The sequence below is a fragment of the Penicillium cosmopolitanum genome (genome assembly GCF_028827165.1).
Source record: "Penicillium cosmopolitanum strain IBT 29677 chromosome Unknown utg000004l:1.0-4361866.0:1.0-4365735.0, whole genome shotgun sequence".
NCBI classification, from domain to species: domain Eukaryota; kingdom Fungi; phylum Ascomycota; class Eurotiomycetes; order Eurotiales; family Aspergillaceae; genus Penicillium; species Penicillium cosmopolitanum.
Window position 1 is genome coordinate 93523 of NW_026622674.1, and position 16574 is coordinate 110096.

General features: G+C 47.6%; 5 protein-coding genes across 5 annotated transcripts; 1 reads left to right on the forward strand and 4 right to left on the reverse strand.

The window, feature by feature from the left end:
- Nucleotides 1-954: 954 nt before the first annotated feature.
- Nucleotides 955-3543, reverse strand: N7509_001463 (DUF3433 domain-containing protein; the record flags this gene model as incomplete). The annotated part of the gene is made up of 2 exons (XM_056626100.1): nt 955-3392; nt 3495-3543. The coding sequence occupies 2 exons, from the start codon at nt 3541-3543 to the stop codon at nt 955-957; spliced, it is 2487 nt and encodes an 828-aa protein (XP_056491895.1).
- Nucleotides 3544-4738: 1195 nt separating this feature from the next.
- On the reverse strand, nt 4739-8633 carry N7509_001464 (RNA dependent RNA polymerase; the record flags this gene model as incomplete). The annotated part of the gene is made up of 3 exons (XM_056626101.1): nt 4739-5757; nt 5781-6581; nt 6602-8633. 3 exons carry the CDS (start codon nt 8631-8633, stop codon nt 4739-4741), a joined length of 3852 nt encoding a protein of 1283 aa, XP_056491896.1.
- Nucleotides 8634-10172: 1539 nt separating this feature from the next.
- On the reverse strand, nt 10173-10762 carry N7509_001465 (uncharacterized protein; the record flags this gene model as incomplete). The annotated part of the gene is made up of 3 exons (XM_056626102.1): nt 10173-10320; nt 10423-10571; nt 10712-10762. The coding sequence occupies 3 exons, from the start codon at nt 10760-10762 to the stop codon at nt 10173-10175; spliced, it is 348 nt and encodes a 115-aa protein (XP_056491897.1).
- Nucleotides 10763-11440: 678 nt separating this feature from the next.
- On the reverse strand, nt 11441-12820 carry N7509_001466 (uncharacterized protein; the record flags this gene model as incomplete). The annotated part of the gene is made up of 2 exons (XM_056626103.1): nt 11441-12253; nt 12368-12820. 2 exons carry the CDS (start codon nt 12818-12820, stop codon nt 11441-11443), a joined length of 1266 nt encoding a protein of 421 aa, XP_056491898.1.
- A 1586-nt stretch (nt 12821-14406) lies between these two features.
- N7509_001467 (Zn(II)2Cys6 transcription factor) lies at nt 14407-16141 on the forward strand (the record flags this gene model as incomplete). The annotated part of the gene is made up of 2 exons (XM_056626104.1): nt 14407-15219; nt 15281-16141. The coding sequence occupies 2 exons, from the start codon at nt 14407-14409 to the stop codon at nt 16139-16141; spliced, it is 1674 nt and encodes a 557-aa protein (XP_056491899.1).
- Between the last annotated feature and the right edge of the window lie 433 nt (nt 16142-16574).

A 16574-nucleotide genomic window follows, 5' to 3' on the forward strand; every position in this document is an offset into this window, starting at 1 on the left:
ACAATACATACTATGGAAAGATTGAATTCCCAAGAATTTCAATGCTTCAGAATTCTCCATGTAGCACTCATCATGTCGTATCCATTTGATCTCCGTAACATCAAAGGTATCACTCCGTGCTGTAAACTACTAGTCGACGTTTCTCCGCCTGCCGACTTTGTATGGCTGCCAGGGCAGTCGACAGATGACGATGGGTAATGACACAGCTACACTCATCTATAATAAAGCTACAAAAGGTCGGACCACCCTTCGCGCGCCCCCGGATTCAAGACTGTAGGATACCATAGAAGCGGCTTGAATTGCTCCCGATCTACCGGTTTACGTTTGGAGTACAAAAGGCAAGACGGTGCCTCGGATTGAAATTTATTGAAGCTCCGGGACTGTACCTAGTAGGTATATCCTTGAACCTTCAGATTAGAAGGCACCAGTGACCCTTGCCAGTGGAGGGCTACAAAGTTCAAGGATGACACGTTTGAAGTTGAAACACAACACTATACACCTGTGCGCCTGCGCTGGAATATGGAAACTGCGTCAAATTAATTGACTGACCAGCGCGGCCACGAACTAAGCGAATCTGACAAGCGAAGATCCAGCTGAATGTGCTGGGTTGGAAGTTGTCAACAACTTGCTCGAAGACCAGAAATCGACGTTTGCATGTCGGCATTATTGTATATAAAACGAAATCTGCGGCGCTAAAAATCGAAACAGAGAAAGAAACTTGAAGCACAACAGGAAGAGTCAAAAGCGCCAGGAAATGCCGTTAAATGAGGATTTGAAGCGTACTAGAACCGGAAGCCTTCACCGGGGGCTATACAAAAGTGATGCAGGGAAAACCTTTCTAAGTTTGAAATCGATAAAAATTGTTTCAAATCCCCTTCCAAGGTTGTGAACAGTATGCAAGGTCATAAAGTCATGATATGGTCAATGAATTTGGACGTCACCAAAAACGATTTTTTATTTCATTAACCCAGTCGTGATTAACATATCCGTACGCCCGGGTCGGTGGAACCGGTCAATACCAAGATGCTCTTTACCGTCACGGCCGACATATATGCCGAAACCGTACATAGGCAGCAAGCGCTCAGATGGAGGTGCGACAATCAGTCGAGTGACTAGATCGGTTTTGCTGCGGGGCTCGCGGAGCAATTTGTCGGCCAGTAGAGGCGATTGGTAGAAGTAGCTCATTAGATCTGCGAGTGTCGTGATGTCGTGGGGAAGATAGCGACGTCTACCGGGCCAGATGGCCAGGAATGAGACGGCGTATAAAGCGCAAAAGGCCACTAGGGCGTAAAACGCTGGCATGAGCGAGGTGATTCGAACGTCCTGGTGAGATGGATACCAAAGGGCGATGAAGACACCGCCGGCAAGAATGGGAATGGCAATCGAGACAATGCTCACGAATGAAATCCATGCAATCTTAAAGTGGCGATTGATGATGGCTTGCATAGTGATCTGGACTGGCAAAGCGGCCGGATAGGAGAGGAGGATTGACTTGTCAGCAGACGCTCCATCTGGCGAAGAAAGTGCAACAAATGGCTGCAGGCCCCGAAAGTATAGATCAATAGGCTGCCAGGCCAGAAAGAGAAAATTGCCGATCAAGGCAGGGATGAAGCTGTAGAGGAAGTTGGAAGATGAAAAAGCACTAATGGAGGGGAGCGTGGGCAGCTTGGGCGGAAAACCGCCTTTTATCGCGTTGTTAATGAAACTGGCAGCAACGAAAGCGATGAAAAGAGCGAACACCACAAAAGTCCAGATTGCAATTGATATCTTGCGAAGGAACCATGGCGTCCAGCGGTAGCGGGTGAATGGAGAATATAGGTGATGATCAAAGGGGTCATTGGCAAAGGCGCCATGATGTTCAAGATCAAAACAAACTTTAGCAAGTCCGTGGGGTTGTTTTTCCTTGCTCTTCTCGGTCTGGTGCAAGGATGGGGTCCGAATTGGCGCATCGGCCTCTCCAATTCCATAGAATATCTCGGGCTTCATGGACAACTTCCAGTACCCGAGTCTGAGAATCCGAGGGTCAAGAGATTCTTTAACTGATGGGACAGTCTCGGAATGCTCATAATCGTGGAGAATGTTGGATCTTTGGATGATAGAGATAAGATCTGCGAGACAAACAGGGTCCCACATCAACCCCGTCCACCCTCGAATGAAGCGGACTACGAGCAGTAAAAGACCTATCGTCAGAAGACCATACGAGGCCACCAGAGTCCAACCAACCGCCTGCACAGATGTCCACCTCCAGACACCCTGGCCATCAATCACGTAGTACTTTGCCTGGAAGAGGCAGCTCATCAAGGGGATTGAGAACAAGTTCGACAACCAGATAGAGAACAGCGAAAATCCAAATAGCGGCTCACCATACCGAAAATGGGAGAAATCGGGGAAAACGAAATTGCGCGGAAGAATGGGCAGACCCTGTAAGACATAGCCACGCTTGCGCTCTGCTGCCATAATTGCAAATGGCGCTATGCGATACACGGCAGCTTGGATGATGAAAGTGATCACAATAATGGGCGCAGCGAGAATCTGAGGTAGGAACTGCATCACAAAATAGCGAGAATCATCCTGGCCGTCATAACCCCAAATACCAGCATGTTTCCTTGACCAGACGTTGCAAAAGACAATACCCGCAATCATCGATAAGGAGCAAAAGATGATAATAAGCAGGGTCAATGGTCGGAGAGCAATGGGAAGGTAATCGAGGGCAGGATATAGCAAGTCATTTTCAGGTGGGTCCACAGCAACAAATGACTCGGGGTCGATTGAGTCCGGTCTTTGTGGCAAGGCTTGTGGAGATGGGGACTTGAAATTAGATCGTTCAGATAATGCTGCTGCAGAATGCCGGATCGGGGTTCTAGCGCGAGTAAAATACCCCAACCCTTCATCCCAGAGAAGTCGATCAGTTGGATAATCACTATCTCTGGTCGAAATAGAATCTTGTCTCCTCGGACCGTGGACTTGCTCATCTCGGGTAAGCTGATCAATGGCAAATCGTACATACGGGGAGTCGTCAAGTCCTGGGGTTGGTGCTGGACCAGCATATTCACTTGGCACACGTCGAACTGTCTCGTCGGATTTGGGACTGATGCGTGCTACCCTATCTTCACCGAAGCGGACTGTGCTTGCTGTGCCTGGCCGAGGAGAGCCGAGGTCTTGAGGGTCCGGTTGACGGTAGTGACTCGGTTGGGCCACCGGCTGGGGTTGTTGGGTTCGAGGGACTGTTGGTGATGATGCCTGGGATGACGGCTGGGAGTCCGGTGTGGCGAACCGCATTGCTGTGACTTGACTATCGGGACTTGAAGTTCCTTTATCAGAGAAGGAATAGTAGTCGTCTGATGCAGCGGCCGATTGTCGGGACTCTGTTCGGTAAAGTTGAGGTTTGCTTGCTATACCACGGTCAGGGATCAGAATTTTTTTGGATCAAATTTGAGGACATTGGGGTTATCTTTAAAGAAGAAAAAGCAGAGTACGAAAGATCTGGGACATACAGTTCACGTTTCGGAGGCTGAAGTTTTGGGGTATAGAAGGGTCGGACATGACGATCTTGGAATGCAAGTTCTGAATCCACAGGCGAGGGGATTTAGTCCAGAAGCATTCTTGGAGCTGGTTTTGAAGCTTGAGGGTTCAATGAGGGTTGAAGTAAAGCCAAAAAATAACTTGGTGGGCTTTTCTTTGGATGGCATGGCGTCCGTGAGCAGCTCCCAGCCTCCCCAGCCACCACGACCCAACCAGAAAAGTAACACACCAATAGGGAGAATTAAGACAAGGAGGTTGTCAAGCTAGACAATTCCATCAACCGAGTCACAAAGTACCATTTGGATTATTTGGACCATTTGGATTTAATTAATTACAATAAAAATACAGAAAAGAATGATCGGCCGTGGTGCCCATCGGCCCGAACCCCCCGAGTTCAATCCATGGATGCCCTAAAGCTTGGCGACATTTGATCTACAATACAGATCGATGAAGACTAGGCAGTGCTACACATTTTGATGTAGATGACACATTTCGTATTCTCATCACCATCATAGTGAATACAGAGAGAGGGGAGGGGGGGGGGGGGGATACACAAATCAACTTCTTCTGCTAGAGTTGTACATTACTGGGCTCGGTGCGACCGTAGGCCATTCGAGCTAAGAATAGAAACCTCTGCTAATTGAGATACTAGATAGTGGCCAAATTGACAGGAGGCAGGGTTTCCCAGAAAGTATTAGATGTTCGGAATTTGATCCAAATTGGGTGACACTTCTCAACCTCTACCTCACCTACTGTCATCCCTTGCTGGGATTGGCCAAAACGTGGCTGGCTCCTGCCCAGAGCAACCGGTTGGGCCTTGAAAACACGAGGCTGTCCTTCATTTCACCCAGAAACAACAATGACTCCTTGGCAAAGAATAATGTTTCGAGTTTCGACTCGAGATGGCCATGTACCCAAAAAGCCCTTGTGGGTGTCAGATTGCCTAATTCCCAGCCAATGTTTAGGGTGAATATCTCATTTTATTCGTATCATGCTCCCGTTCATCCCGATGACCACACATGCTCTGGGTTGAAAGAGGCAAGGAGTCCCCCTTTCGCGGTGAGCAAGGCTTTAGGGTAATGACACTGCTGAGCCGTTGGGCCTGTGGATCTTGTCTACCGTCAATGAGAGGATTCTTCATCTGATGATTTCCTCGCCCTACAAATATTTGCCTTGCTGGCACAACAGACCTGCAATTGATCGAATTATTGATTCATTACTCAATGCCTTGTTCGTCATCATCTACTCCATCATGGTATCCTATGTCCGTCCCAAGGAAAAAAGTCTCAATGGCATCCTTTCCTTCGTACTGATCGTCATCTTCCTCCTCGCCCGGAGGCCCAGCTTCCGTGAGTTGGGCGACCGTCTTCTGATTCATCCGATAACAAGCAAGAACATCGTGCGTCACCAGTCGCGACGGTACAGCCTCTGTTTTTAGCTGACATAGCGTCTCGCCGAAAGCATGAAAAATGAAACTAGAATGCGGATGCGTTACATAGGCACACGACGCGAGAAGACGCCGCCACTCGTCTGGACTATTTTGCCATGTGTGGAGAATAGGGTGGAAACCTGAACTGGGAGGACAAAGCGAGCACGCGGACTCAATTGCCTGTCGCGCTTCGATCGGAAACCCTTCTGTCCCATTTCGAAACGCTCGCTTCCATTGGTCACAAAGTTGGTCAATAGTAGATTGAATCTGCTGCAGAGTTGGCTGGAGCTCGCCGCCTTGTTGGCGGTCGATACAGGCAACTTCCCACGCTTTTCTGCTCGGACGAGCCAAGTCCTCGTCTATCTCGTTACTTCCCTGGCCTTCGGGAAATTCTCGTTCCAGTCTTTCACGAATCACATGAGCATGGCCTTTAGCGACATTGAATTTGAGGTAATCGACAATATTACTCGTCTTCGGGTTCCGACCGGGGTTACGATAGGCGGGCAATGCCCTTTGTCTTGGGCTAATTTTCTTGCGATATGCTTGCCATGCCTGCTCAGAGAGGTGTACGCCCCCTTTTCGCCCATCTACCAGATGGCTGAGAAGATTGGCAAGCTCTATGGCCTTCGGACTGTTGATCGATTCGTCATAGGCAATCTTCTCGTGCTCTACAGTGCACCGTCCGAGGCTGGAACACGTGAGGTTAAATTCAAATGTAGATAGCAGAAATGCATCTGTTGATTGAACCTGGTTCATTGGTAGTGAATGGCTGGTGAGTCCAAAATGGTCAGCCCCGAATTCGGCCTCTGGAGTGGGGAATTTTTGAAACTTTGGACAATCTGCGGATCCCAGCAGATCCACGGTGTATCGCCATCGTAGTCTCCGCCAGAGAGCATGTGCGCCAAGGCGATATTTCCCTTCCGGGGAAATACAATGATATCCTGGAAGTGACGAAGTTCGGGCTTCCATACAGCCTTTCTTCGTTGGATGTCAGATGGTACATGGGCTGGTAGACGCCCGACTAGGACGTCCACCCCCTCCAGCTGGGTGTCCTCGAATTGCCGATCAGGGTCCTTCCAACGCGTAGAGAAGCCGAAGTGCACTTCATCCGGTTCCAAAATATCGTAAGGATCGGCGATGCAGTAAGCGTAGGTGGACAAGGGAACTTGGATACGAAGCTCCTCGACATGCCGTTCCAACAGCCAGCACATCAGCTGTCCGAGTCGCTTTCGCAATGGATAAAAGGTCTGCGGTGCAAATCCGGCTTCGGATAATCGGATGATGAACTCGGCATCATTCACGACCCACTGCTCCAGACGCCGGAGTTTATTGGCTCCATCATCACCCGAGGGTCTGAGTTTTTGAAGAAGACTTCGACAAAGGACGGGATTGTCGGACTGGAGTACATGGGCCAGATCATCATAGAGTTCATCGATGCCATCGCGTGTCAACTTGGCGAGGTGTTGTTTCACGTTTCCGCCTTGGTGGAGAATGGCGAGGAGCTGGATGTTCAGATCCACCGAGTGCAACGGCTTGGCCCAGTTCACGACTTCGAATGTGAGCTGCTCAGGATCGAATGCGTCCCCCATTTCTTGGGGTGGGGGTGAATCTTCAATTGCGAATCCGAGATCTGTAGCCACACATCATCACCGTGGCTGAAGCTGCGAATGCTAGATTGATGCCGGTCGACCATCCATAGACCTTTTGCGCCGGCGATGCGGGCCTGGAAACAACTCGGGGTGGGCTCCGTGATACCGATGCTGTCACAGATTTTCAAGGCGAGCGCACGGGACATTAACGCGCAGCCATCGTTCATCACCATTTTCCAGGTTGGTCGATCTCGGAGTCGCACGATCTGCGTGGGTCGTAATACAACGGATGCCAGCGTTTTTGACAACCCGAGGGAGAGTCGTTGGAACAATTTGCAATTAAGCTGGCGGGAATTCGCCTGCTGGGGCATATGCCACTCCAACAAATTGCCCACGGTCATCGGGGAGTGGCTGTCGCTTCTCTGAAGTGCCGGGGCGATAAGTGGAATGTCGTGAATGTGTTGATGCTGGAAATCCACTCCATCGATGGCGAAGAATTCCACACGAAAGCGTGGTTCCGCCTTGACCTTGCGTTTTGATTTGACTTCCTCGACAAAGAACGGTCGCCATTTCCGACCGAGACAATGATGGTCATTTTCAGTGAGCCATCGTGCGATGGGTTCCCGAAGACCCGACGAGAGATCCGTGCAGCTCAGGTGGTTTGGGGCATGAGAAGGCGCTGGGATGCTGAGGCTCATAAACCGATCCGAGCCAAATCGACGATGAAAGCGACAGGTCTTTTCTGTTTTCAAAGGGTTCAAGTCCAGTTTGAGGATTCCCGGTTCGCCTGGCAGACACCAGTTGAATTCTCCCGTCAAAATCACCACCTCCGACGGGGCATCGGTTTTGAAGTCGTTTATCGCATGATCCCAGGCTCTCCGTGAGGATTTCGGTGGAAGTGGCTGGTCGCATCGTTGATTGTGCCTTTGAACCCAGGCCCAGAAATCATCGTGAGATTTCCACGAGGCGACATCCCCGCGATAGACGCGTTGCAGGGGAATCTTCCAGGCGCGGCCCAGTCGCTCGAACTCGTAACGATATCGCAAGGGTAATTTGCCGGGGAACGGATGATGGAGAGAGAAAGGACCGTGATCTACCAGCTCCTGCACGATGCGATCTTGGAAGGATTGGTTCAAGTAGTCATGTGGACCGTCATAGTCACCATCGACATCGATATCGAGGTTGACATCGGTAAAAAGGCCCACGGAGTCAGGATAGGTGGATTGGGTACCATCGGGCACGGTGATCTCGGTATCAAAGGAGTGGTCGATAGTGGATCGGTCGGGGAAGAAAGAGGAAGAAGAATTTAAGGCGGTGGATGCAGTGGAGACGGTGTGAAAACTGGTATTGATGCGATCAGTGACAGTGGCATTGGGTTGGGATTGTTTGAATCGCTGGAGCGAAGGGGTCTTGTTTGGACAAAAGAGCCGAGTGGGGTCGAGGTGGAGGTCGAGATCGTGATCGAGATCGTGATCGCGATCGACTGAATCGAATATAGGTGGCAGATGAGGCAGATTACTTGGGCATTGGGATTTGGAGGGTGAGTTGGGTGCTGTGTGGAATTCAAGTTCGTCTTCAAGTTCTTCGTGGTGGTTGATGATGTTGATGTTGTTGTTGTCTTCGTCGGAGAATCGGCGTTTGCGCGGGGAAAGCGCCGACTCGGCCACGTGAGGCACGTGAGGCACATCAAATTGTTGGAGGGACAAACTTGTTGGACTCCCCCTGGACAGTAAATAAACATGATCCTCCAACCCTCGGAGGAGAAATGCCATTCGCTCATCTTTGTCCCGGTTGGTCAGACTGCCAGGGCCAGGGCCAGGGCCAGTGCCTGGCACTGGCACTGGGACAGCCTGAGGCATCCCAATCCATTCGGCAAGACTATCGACCGCCCGGCGGAGTTGAGTTTGGTCTTTGAAATAAAGAAAGAGAAGGCGGAGAAAACATCGCCAGCGAAGAGACGATTTATCGCGGACGGCCGAAGGGGAATGTAAACCAAGCGTGGGGATCTCTAGGCCAAATTGTCGATTGAGGTCGGTGATGAAACGCGACAAATCACTGGCATTCCGCGGTCGGTGAGGAGTGTTGGGTATCATGGGAACTTGAAAGGGAATACTGGGACTGGCTGGAAACAGAAACAGAAAATATGCCAGTGGCAAGCAAAGAAAGGGGGGAATCAACAAAGGAACTGAACTTGAATCAACGGCATTTCCAGTGGCAGATGGACTAAGAAAACAAAAGCAAAAAGAACCCCGCGATGAACAAAGCCGAGGATGGTGGAAATGAAGATGAAGGTGGAGTGGGCAAACAATGACAATCGTACTGCCAATGGTTCTAAATTAGTTCTCAGGGTATAATAGACCATACTAGTACCTCTATTCTAGTCTCTTTATTATTATATATTTATATATTTAAGCCCTTATTGTTCCTTTGTGACATCGCCCAAGGTTTGCCGGATACCATTGTTCAGGGAGTTTAGTAGAGTAGCTGGAAGATATAATGGGCAGTAGTAGTATATCTATACTACCAGTAGTCACTATAGTACTACTAGTATCTACTAACCACCACAACCTTGGAATTTCAGTTGACTAGGTAACTACTACTAACTACTACTAACTACTACTACTACTACTACTACTACTACTACTACACCACAACGCTAAGTGACAGTAAATCGAACGCCCAAGACGGCAACACTCGACGCCAGTTTAAGCGTTCAATTTACCAAAATCTTAGTCATATTTGCATCACGTGATCCAAATCAAGCATTCTTATCGCCTGGTCCGGGATTGCTCCCTGAGTGCTCCCTGAGCCCTCCCGGAGCCTTCATAGTCATTATTTACTATACGCTGTTCCGGACAGTAAAATTACGGGTGGCTATGCAACTATGTGGCTGTGCTCTGATCAGTATATCTATAAGACTAAAGTTGCAAGAAGAAATTATCAGAAATTGTACTAGAGAAAAAGAGAGTCTTTTTAAGAGGGCTACTCAATACTCTAGAGAATGTGACGTTGATATTCAGATTATTGTACAAATAGGGAAGACCGGCAAAATATTTACCTTAGCCTCTAAGGCAGAAGGATAGCCGCTATCAGAGAGTTAGCTAGTAGGTCTAAATAGAAGTAGACCGGGCTGCTATAAGTTGAGTACTGATTAGATAAGAACTTAAATCACCTAGTGCTAATCTACAGAACAATAGATAAACTTACTCTATAATTTAAAAAGCATTCTGAAGAGAAATATAAAACAACTAATCTTAAAAATACAAATCGAGGAAGTATAGTATCGAAAGAGGGCACAGAAATACTGAAATTATAACTTAATACTAATGCGACCGGACAAGATAAAGAGTAGGCTGATTTATATATTAGGAAGCCGTTCAAATCAATATATACAGCTATTACAGACCTTAATTAAGTAGTATAGGCAGGTTTAAAAAGAATTTTCGAATTTATAGAAGCCTTTTTAGAGACGTTAAATCTTATTTAGGAAGTCACAAACCAACAAAGCATACCAGGAAGCCTGTAGATCTTGGAGCTAAAATACAGGACTCCGGGAGCAACGTTCTTTTGGACAAAGGATTTAACATCAACTCCAGTAAGTCAAAGCCCCTCTATCTTAGGCCATGTCAAAATTAAGCGCAAAAGCTACCTTGCTCAACTAAGTAAGCCTGCAGATGATGCGTAATTTTAGAGCTAGAAGCTGCTTTAATGGCCCTTTTCAAATTACTGCCATTTCGTGCCTGAGGGTCCTTGTAGAGTTGCATGACGACCTGCTCACGTCTATTCTAAGCTGTATAACATAATGTCGTTTCCTTAAAGGTGTCAGTAGCAGAAATATCCAGGCCTTTCTCTTTAAGCAAGAGAGCTACAATATCCGAGTACCTACAGGAAGCCGCCAGAGAAAGTCCAGTACGTCCCTTATAGGTTTTGAAGTTGATGTTAGGCCGGGGTTTGTGTCTCAGCAGGAGTTTCGTAACTTCAAAGTATCCTATCTCTGAGGCAGCACAGAGAGGCGACTCATTCCGGTATGTCTGGTTGATATTAATAGTATCAAAGCAAAGTAATCAACCTAAAACGTCTAGGTAGCCCTCGATGGCAGGATAGAACAGTAGGGAGACTCCTTGCAAGTTTACTTCTATGTCTGATCTTCTGAGAAATAGTTCTACCATACGTAGATCTCCTTGAAAAGCAGCATAAGTAAGGGGCGCCTATTTTCTTTCATCAAGTATATTAGGATCTAGTTCATCCTTAGCGAGAAGGACAGCTATGATAGGTATATTCCCCATCACTGTCGCAGAATGGAGAGCGGTTTGTGCCATATCGGTCTGCTACGTTGATTTCCACATAATCCTCTGCGAGAATTTGCAAAGGCTATTGCAGTATTCCCCTTCTGTACAGCTAAGCAGAGTGCTTTGGCCCCATTAACGTCTAGGATGTTGATATCCACGTCATTACGAGTCAAGAGCAGCCTCGTAATCGCCTTGTGGTTATATTCTGCTGCGATTTGAAAGGCGGTATGTACAGTGCTTCGACCTTTGGCTTATTGACTATTGACAGCGACACTTGGGAACAATTTTCGATGTATAATGCTTTGAACAGCTACATTTGAGGGAACGGACAACTGTAATAGTTAAGTCGGCCTTTGTGCTCGCATATCATTTTCTTGATCACTCTACCTATCTCTACTAGCCAATAGAATAAGTTGCCGATTTTTGATCGTCATCTTTCATTTAGCACGGAGAATCTGTTCTTGAATATATGCATCACTTGTGGTACGAGCCATTCACTATCCTGGTTTATACATTCAAAGTAAACGTAAATTACAATCTTCATAAGTACCGAAGCTAGAATTGATTGTATAATTTTAGGTATTTGCTCATCCATCTACAGATTCTCTCATCTAGATCTGGCTGTAATCTTCCACAAACTGTTGAATAGCTTTCAACACCCTGTCAATCTCTGCATCTGTATGTTGAAGGTTCAGAGAAATAAAGCCACGCCGGCCAATGAAGATCCCCTCTCGGATAAGGTGAAAGTAGAACGCATCACGGAGATCCGCGTCGGATGAACCATGGAAATGCACACCCACTGCACTGCCATATCCCGTAAACTCGATGCTTTCGTAGCCTGCCGCATGCGCAATTTCATTTCCTTTCTCGCGCAGACGGTCTCCCAGTCCATTGATCCGACTCAGCGACCTTTGCGTGACAAGCTGAGAGGCTGCAACGGCAGCAGTCATGGAGAATACGTTATTATTAAATGTGCCTGAATGGCTAAGGGTCTGGGTACCGGCGGCGGTTGGGTCAAAAAGACTCATGATTTGAGCACGCCCTCCAAATGCCCCGAAAGAAAACCCACCACCCAGATATTTTCCAAGCGTTGTCAGATCCGGTGTGACTTTCCAAGCTCCCTGTAAACCGTGGAAGTGAAAGCGTGATGTAACTACCTCATCGAAGATAAGGACGACACCATATTTGTCCGCCGCATCGCGCAGAGATTGGAGGAAATCTTTTGAAGATGGCTTCATGCCACCCACTGCTTGCATTGGCTCTATCAAAATAGCGCCAATGGTATTATCAATCAATGGTCGTGTGGTTTCGATATCGTTGTATGTCCCAAAAACGTATTCATGGGGAAGGTTCAAAGGACTGCTATTGCCAGCAGCGGAAAAGCTGAGTGTGCCTCCATGATAGCCCTCTTTGAAAACGAGAACCTATTCCACACCATATATTAGAGACAAGTTGAATGTTGCTATGTCATAGGAAAGCGAGAAAGCGGAATCGTGCAGGAAAGGCGAGGTCTGATAGACTCGCTTTATACAACTTACCTTCTTGCGCTTTGTGTACTCCAGAGCTGTAGCCAATGCATACATGTTGGCTTCGGTACCCGAGTTGCAGAACCGGACTCGCTCAATACTGGGAAACCGATCGCAGAGAATCTGGCCCAGCTGCGCCTCTTGCGTAATGATTCCTCCTAAATTGAAGCCCTTCGCTAGCGCATCATGGATCGCTTTGTGGATCACTGGGTGAGAATGTCCATAGAGGCCAGCTGAAAAATCCGAGACGAAGTCAATGTATTTTTGCCCATCCAAAGATGTGATCGTACAGCCTTCGGCAGAATCGATAACAAGTGGGAAGGGAGTAGAATAGAGCACAGAGCGAGTACTTCCAGCAGGCAACACTTCTTGTGCTTTCCCGAAAGCGACTTTCGACTTAGGATTCGTGGTGGTATACTGCTCAATTAGCGAGTTCAGCTTTATTGTAAGAGCCAGCTCAGCCATTATACCGGGAGGTTGAAATGATCAAAAAAGGGGTGGTTCGCAAAGTGCCCCTGGGAGGATAATCTTATCGAGAGAAGCAAAAAATGCCTGTAGTCGAAAGATGAAGTTTTATCGACTACTTTATACCCCGTGGTTTTTTGCATCCGCATCAGCACCCGTGGCTTATATCAGCGGTGGTTACTACTTTCGGCTCCTTGATCTGACCTTTAGCGGCAATAAGCAATGGCGAAGAAGATAGAAAGCCAGGACGAGGGAAAGCCAGGACGAGGGAAAGCCAGGACGAACCCCACTATGGCACACCAGGCCCACCAGGTACTGTGATTTGGCTGTCCAAGAACGGGCCCACCGTCATCTGTCGCTCAATCTCCGACAATGGCAGTTCTTTTCCCCACGAAATGATCACTTTTTTATGTAGAGATTCCCCATCTCCAACGTTCAGTGGAAAGCGGAGGGGGAGGAGAGGGTCAGCAGAAAGGAAACATGCAAGAGTAAAGGAAAAGGGGCCCTGGAGTAGACATTAGTATTTTTGGAACCCCATGGCAAACTAGAGCTAAGAAAGATCTTCAAAGTGACATTGTTTTGAAGGTGAATTGAAGAGAGTCTAGATGTCGTCCTAGAATTACTGTATGTATTCTACACTGAGTCAACTCTGCCAACCCCCACTCTAAGGTCAAATAGCTATAATAGATATTAATGTTAAGTGCTCTTTTCAATGCCAAACAAATCTTATTTTCTTTGAATTCATTTCAGGCCCAATCTGACTTCATATAAACCTCACGTCTGGAGCCTCGTTGGCTTTTCTTCCAGTGTAGGAAACAACAGGTCTTCAGCGAGAATATGGTGTAAGAAATCTGAAAAGTATCCGAATAAAATGATAACAACAAAATTTAAATGGATGCGTATGGCAGAATCATTGGATATTAGGGGGTGTTGTCGGTAAGGTATGGTCATCGCGAACAGGTTGAGTGACTGAGGACGGTGGGCCTGTCCTTGAGAGAGGGGTGGCGTTTAAAGCCTAAATACTTTAATCCCGGCCTTTTCCGGCTTTCCCTCGTCCTGGCTTTCCCTCGTCCTGGCTTTCCCTCGTCCTGGCTTTCCCTCGTCCTGGCTTTCCCTCGTCCTGGCTTTCCCTCGTCCTGGCTTTCCCTCGTCCTGGCTTTCCCTCGTCCTGGCTTTCCATCTTTTCTACCATTGTTGGTTATTTATTGGCTCTAACAATGTGAATTTCGATCTCTCCCTGAATTTCCTCAATAGGTGGGATCTAGAGTCAAAATGTTGTTCAAGATTCTGAAGATTATCGAGAGTACTTGCCGCAAAATTTGATACAGGTGTTGCTTCGAAGAACTAAATGGCTCTTCCGATCAAATTCTAGCCGGATAGTGTGCCTGAAATATTTCCAGATTAAAATCAGCCCGCTTTAAGCTTCGCCAACTTCCCGGAAAAAGCTGATTGTGAGTAACGTGATCTGCTGGAAAAATTTCTTCATGACTCCCGAGTTCATCCCCGGTCGGCAGCACTTCATTTTTCAAATTTCTTCAAAGTGACACCACGACAGAAAGTCACTCATTTTACAGGCTATGCCGTAGATGTCAGCAAAACACAGTCGTCGTACTTTTACCGCATGCTGGACCTGCCGGCAGCGTAGGATCCGGTGCGATGGCAACTTGCCCCAGTGTTCTCGTTGTTCAAAGCAAGGCATCAATTGCAAGGGCTATCAAATTAAACTGGCGTGGGTAAACGCAGATACCGGTGCATATGATCACTCACAACGACGCGCCCTCCAGTGTGGGCTGACCTGGAGTGGCAGGCCAATTTTTGAATCTAATGAGGTGGATCAACTGATCGCGGAATGCGACATTCAAGACAGGGACCTTTCCCAGTCTGTGGATAGCCCCTTCGCTGTATTCTCGCTTCATGGAAAGGTAAAGGACAAGCGAGCCAAGGCGTCCATTTCAACTTTAGAAGACTTCAGATCTATTGACTCCTTCATACTGGATGCAGCCCAGCGACCAAGGCCATCATATCAGACTTCACCTTCGTTTCTCTCTCCCATATACAAAGAAACAGGCGGACCACAGGAGAAGCTGCTCTTCAAACATTATGTGACACACGTTTCGCGTCTAATGATCACCGTTGAGGACCTTCGCAACCCATGGAAGTCCACTTATCCCGCTCTCGCTCTCCAAGGAAGAACACTAAGCACATCTGCACTCTACAACGCGCAGCTGGCGAAAGCGGCTTTGAATCTGAGCAACCTCACCAACGATGCGAACAATATGCAAGCCCAGGGGTTACGATACTATGGAAGGGCTTTGCGGGACTTACGAAAAAGCTTCGTGTCTTCCGAGTGTGACTACGAAAGCCGTGTTGCCTCATTGATGACCTTAGTCATGTCGGAAGTGAGGAATTTTGCGCTTCGATTCCATGATTTCGAATCTAATGCTAACATATGTTGTCAAGGCTGTATATGCGGGCAAAAGCAGTTCCTGGCGAGTTCACTTTCAAGCACTATCCGATTTCTGTCGACAACATATAGATGAGCAGCCGTGGCACCAATCACATGACGCCTGGGTGATCACGCAGAGCTTCATACATACAAGCATAATTGGAAGAACAGCTACTGTTCCGGGCACGTCGAAGCTCGGTGGTTTTGATCACCGGGAAATTTTCGAGTCAGTTGCAGGACATGGTATGTTTGGATTTACTGCTGGCAACACGCGGTCTATCATCAATAACATCCTCGAGATCCAGCTTCTTGGGGAAAGGCTGGCTGAAGGCATTGGGGATGATTTCAACAATCAAGTTATCTCCTTGATCCAAGCAGTACAAGACCCACTGAACAAAGAGGATACAGTATGCAGGGATTATCTCCCTGCCGAGGACTCAGTCAGCGAACAGTCCTTTCGCAAGATCAAGCACCTGTCTTGGTTGCATTTGCGAATGTTCAAGACTGCAAGTTTTATATACTTCCACCGAACGGTTTTCAATACACGGCCAGCGGCGTTGGCTCAATATGTGTCAACAGTGCTGGAGGCAGCAATGGAGTATATTAAGATAGATGGAGGCACAGTCTCAGTGTGGCCGGTATTCATAGCAGCTGTGGAGGCCTACACGGTGATGGATCGAGAAATGGCCGCAGAATGGCTGGGCGTTGTTATGAAACAAGGAATAGGCAATCGGTTCAAGATAAAAACATTGGTGGAGACGGTATGGCGACAGCGGGAGAGGTATGCACATGAGAACGATTTGTGTCCCAGTGTGGTAACTGTGGACTGGAGAGAAGAGATGCGTCGTTTGGACTTAGATGTACTCTTGATATAAGATAGACCAATTTTGACTGTTTGAGAGTAACTCCTAGTTAGACTTGCAACTCCACCACGAGTGCAGCAAGAAAAAACTTATAGAATTTGCTATCGCTTTAACCTTCGAAAAGACTTTCTTGGGGCTAGAGAAACAGTTCTATCGTGGTCGGGTAAAAATTGCGTCTGAAAGTTGTCGCATCTTGACGAAATGCCAAGACTGAAACCTGAGCCAAGGTCACATGATACAGGGAAGCACTACTAGTAATATAGTTTAGCTCACATCATTAAACAGAAATCTTGCCTTCATAAGTCATCTGATGACTGGATCGAGGTTTGCATGGATGAGCGCTTCTATGCTCACATTTCTCTTGGTTTGTTGGATAACCATGGCACATAGCAAACAGATCATTGGGGCAAAAGACCCTCATTTGAGTCCTTTCAATCCGATTGGC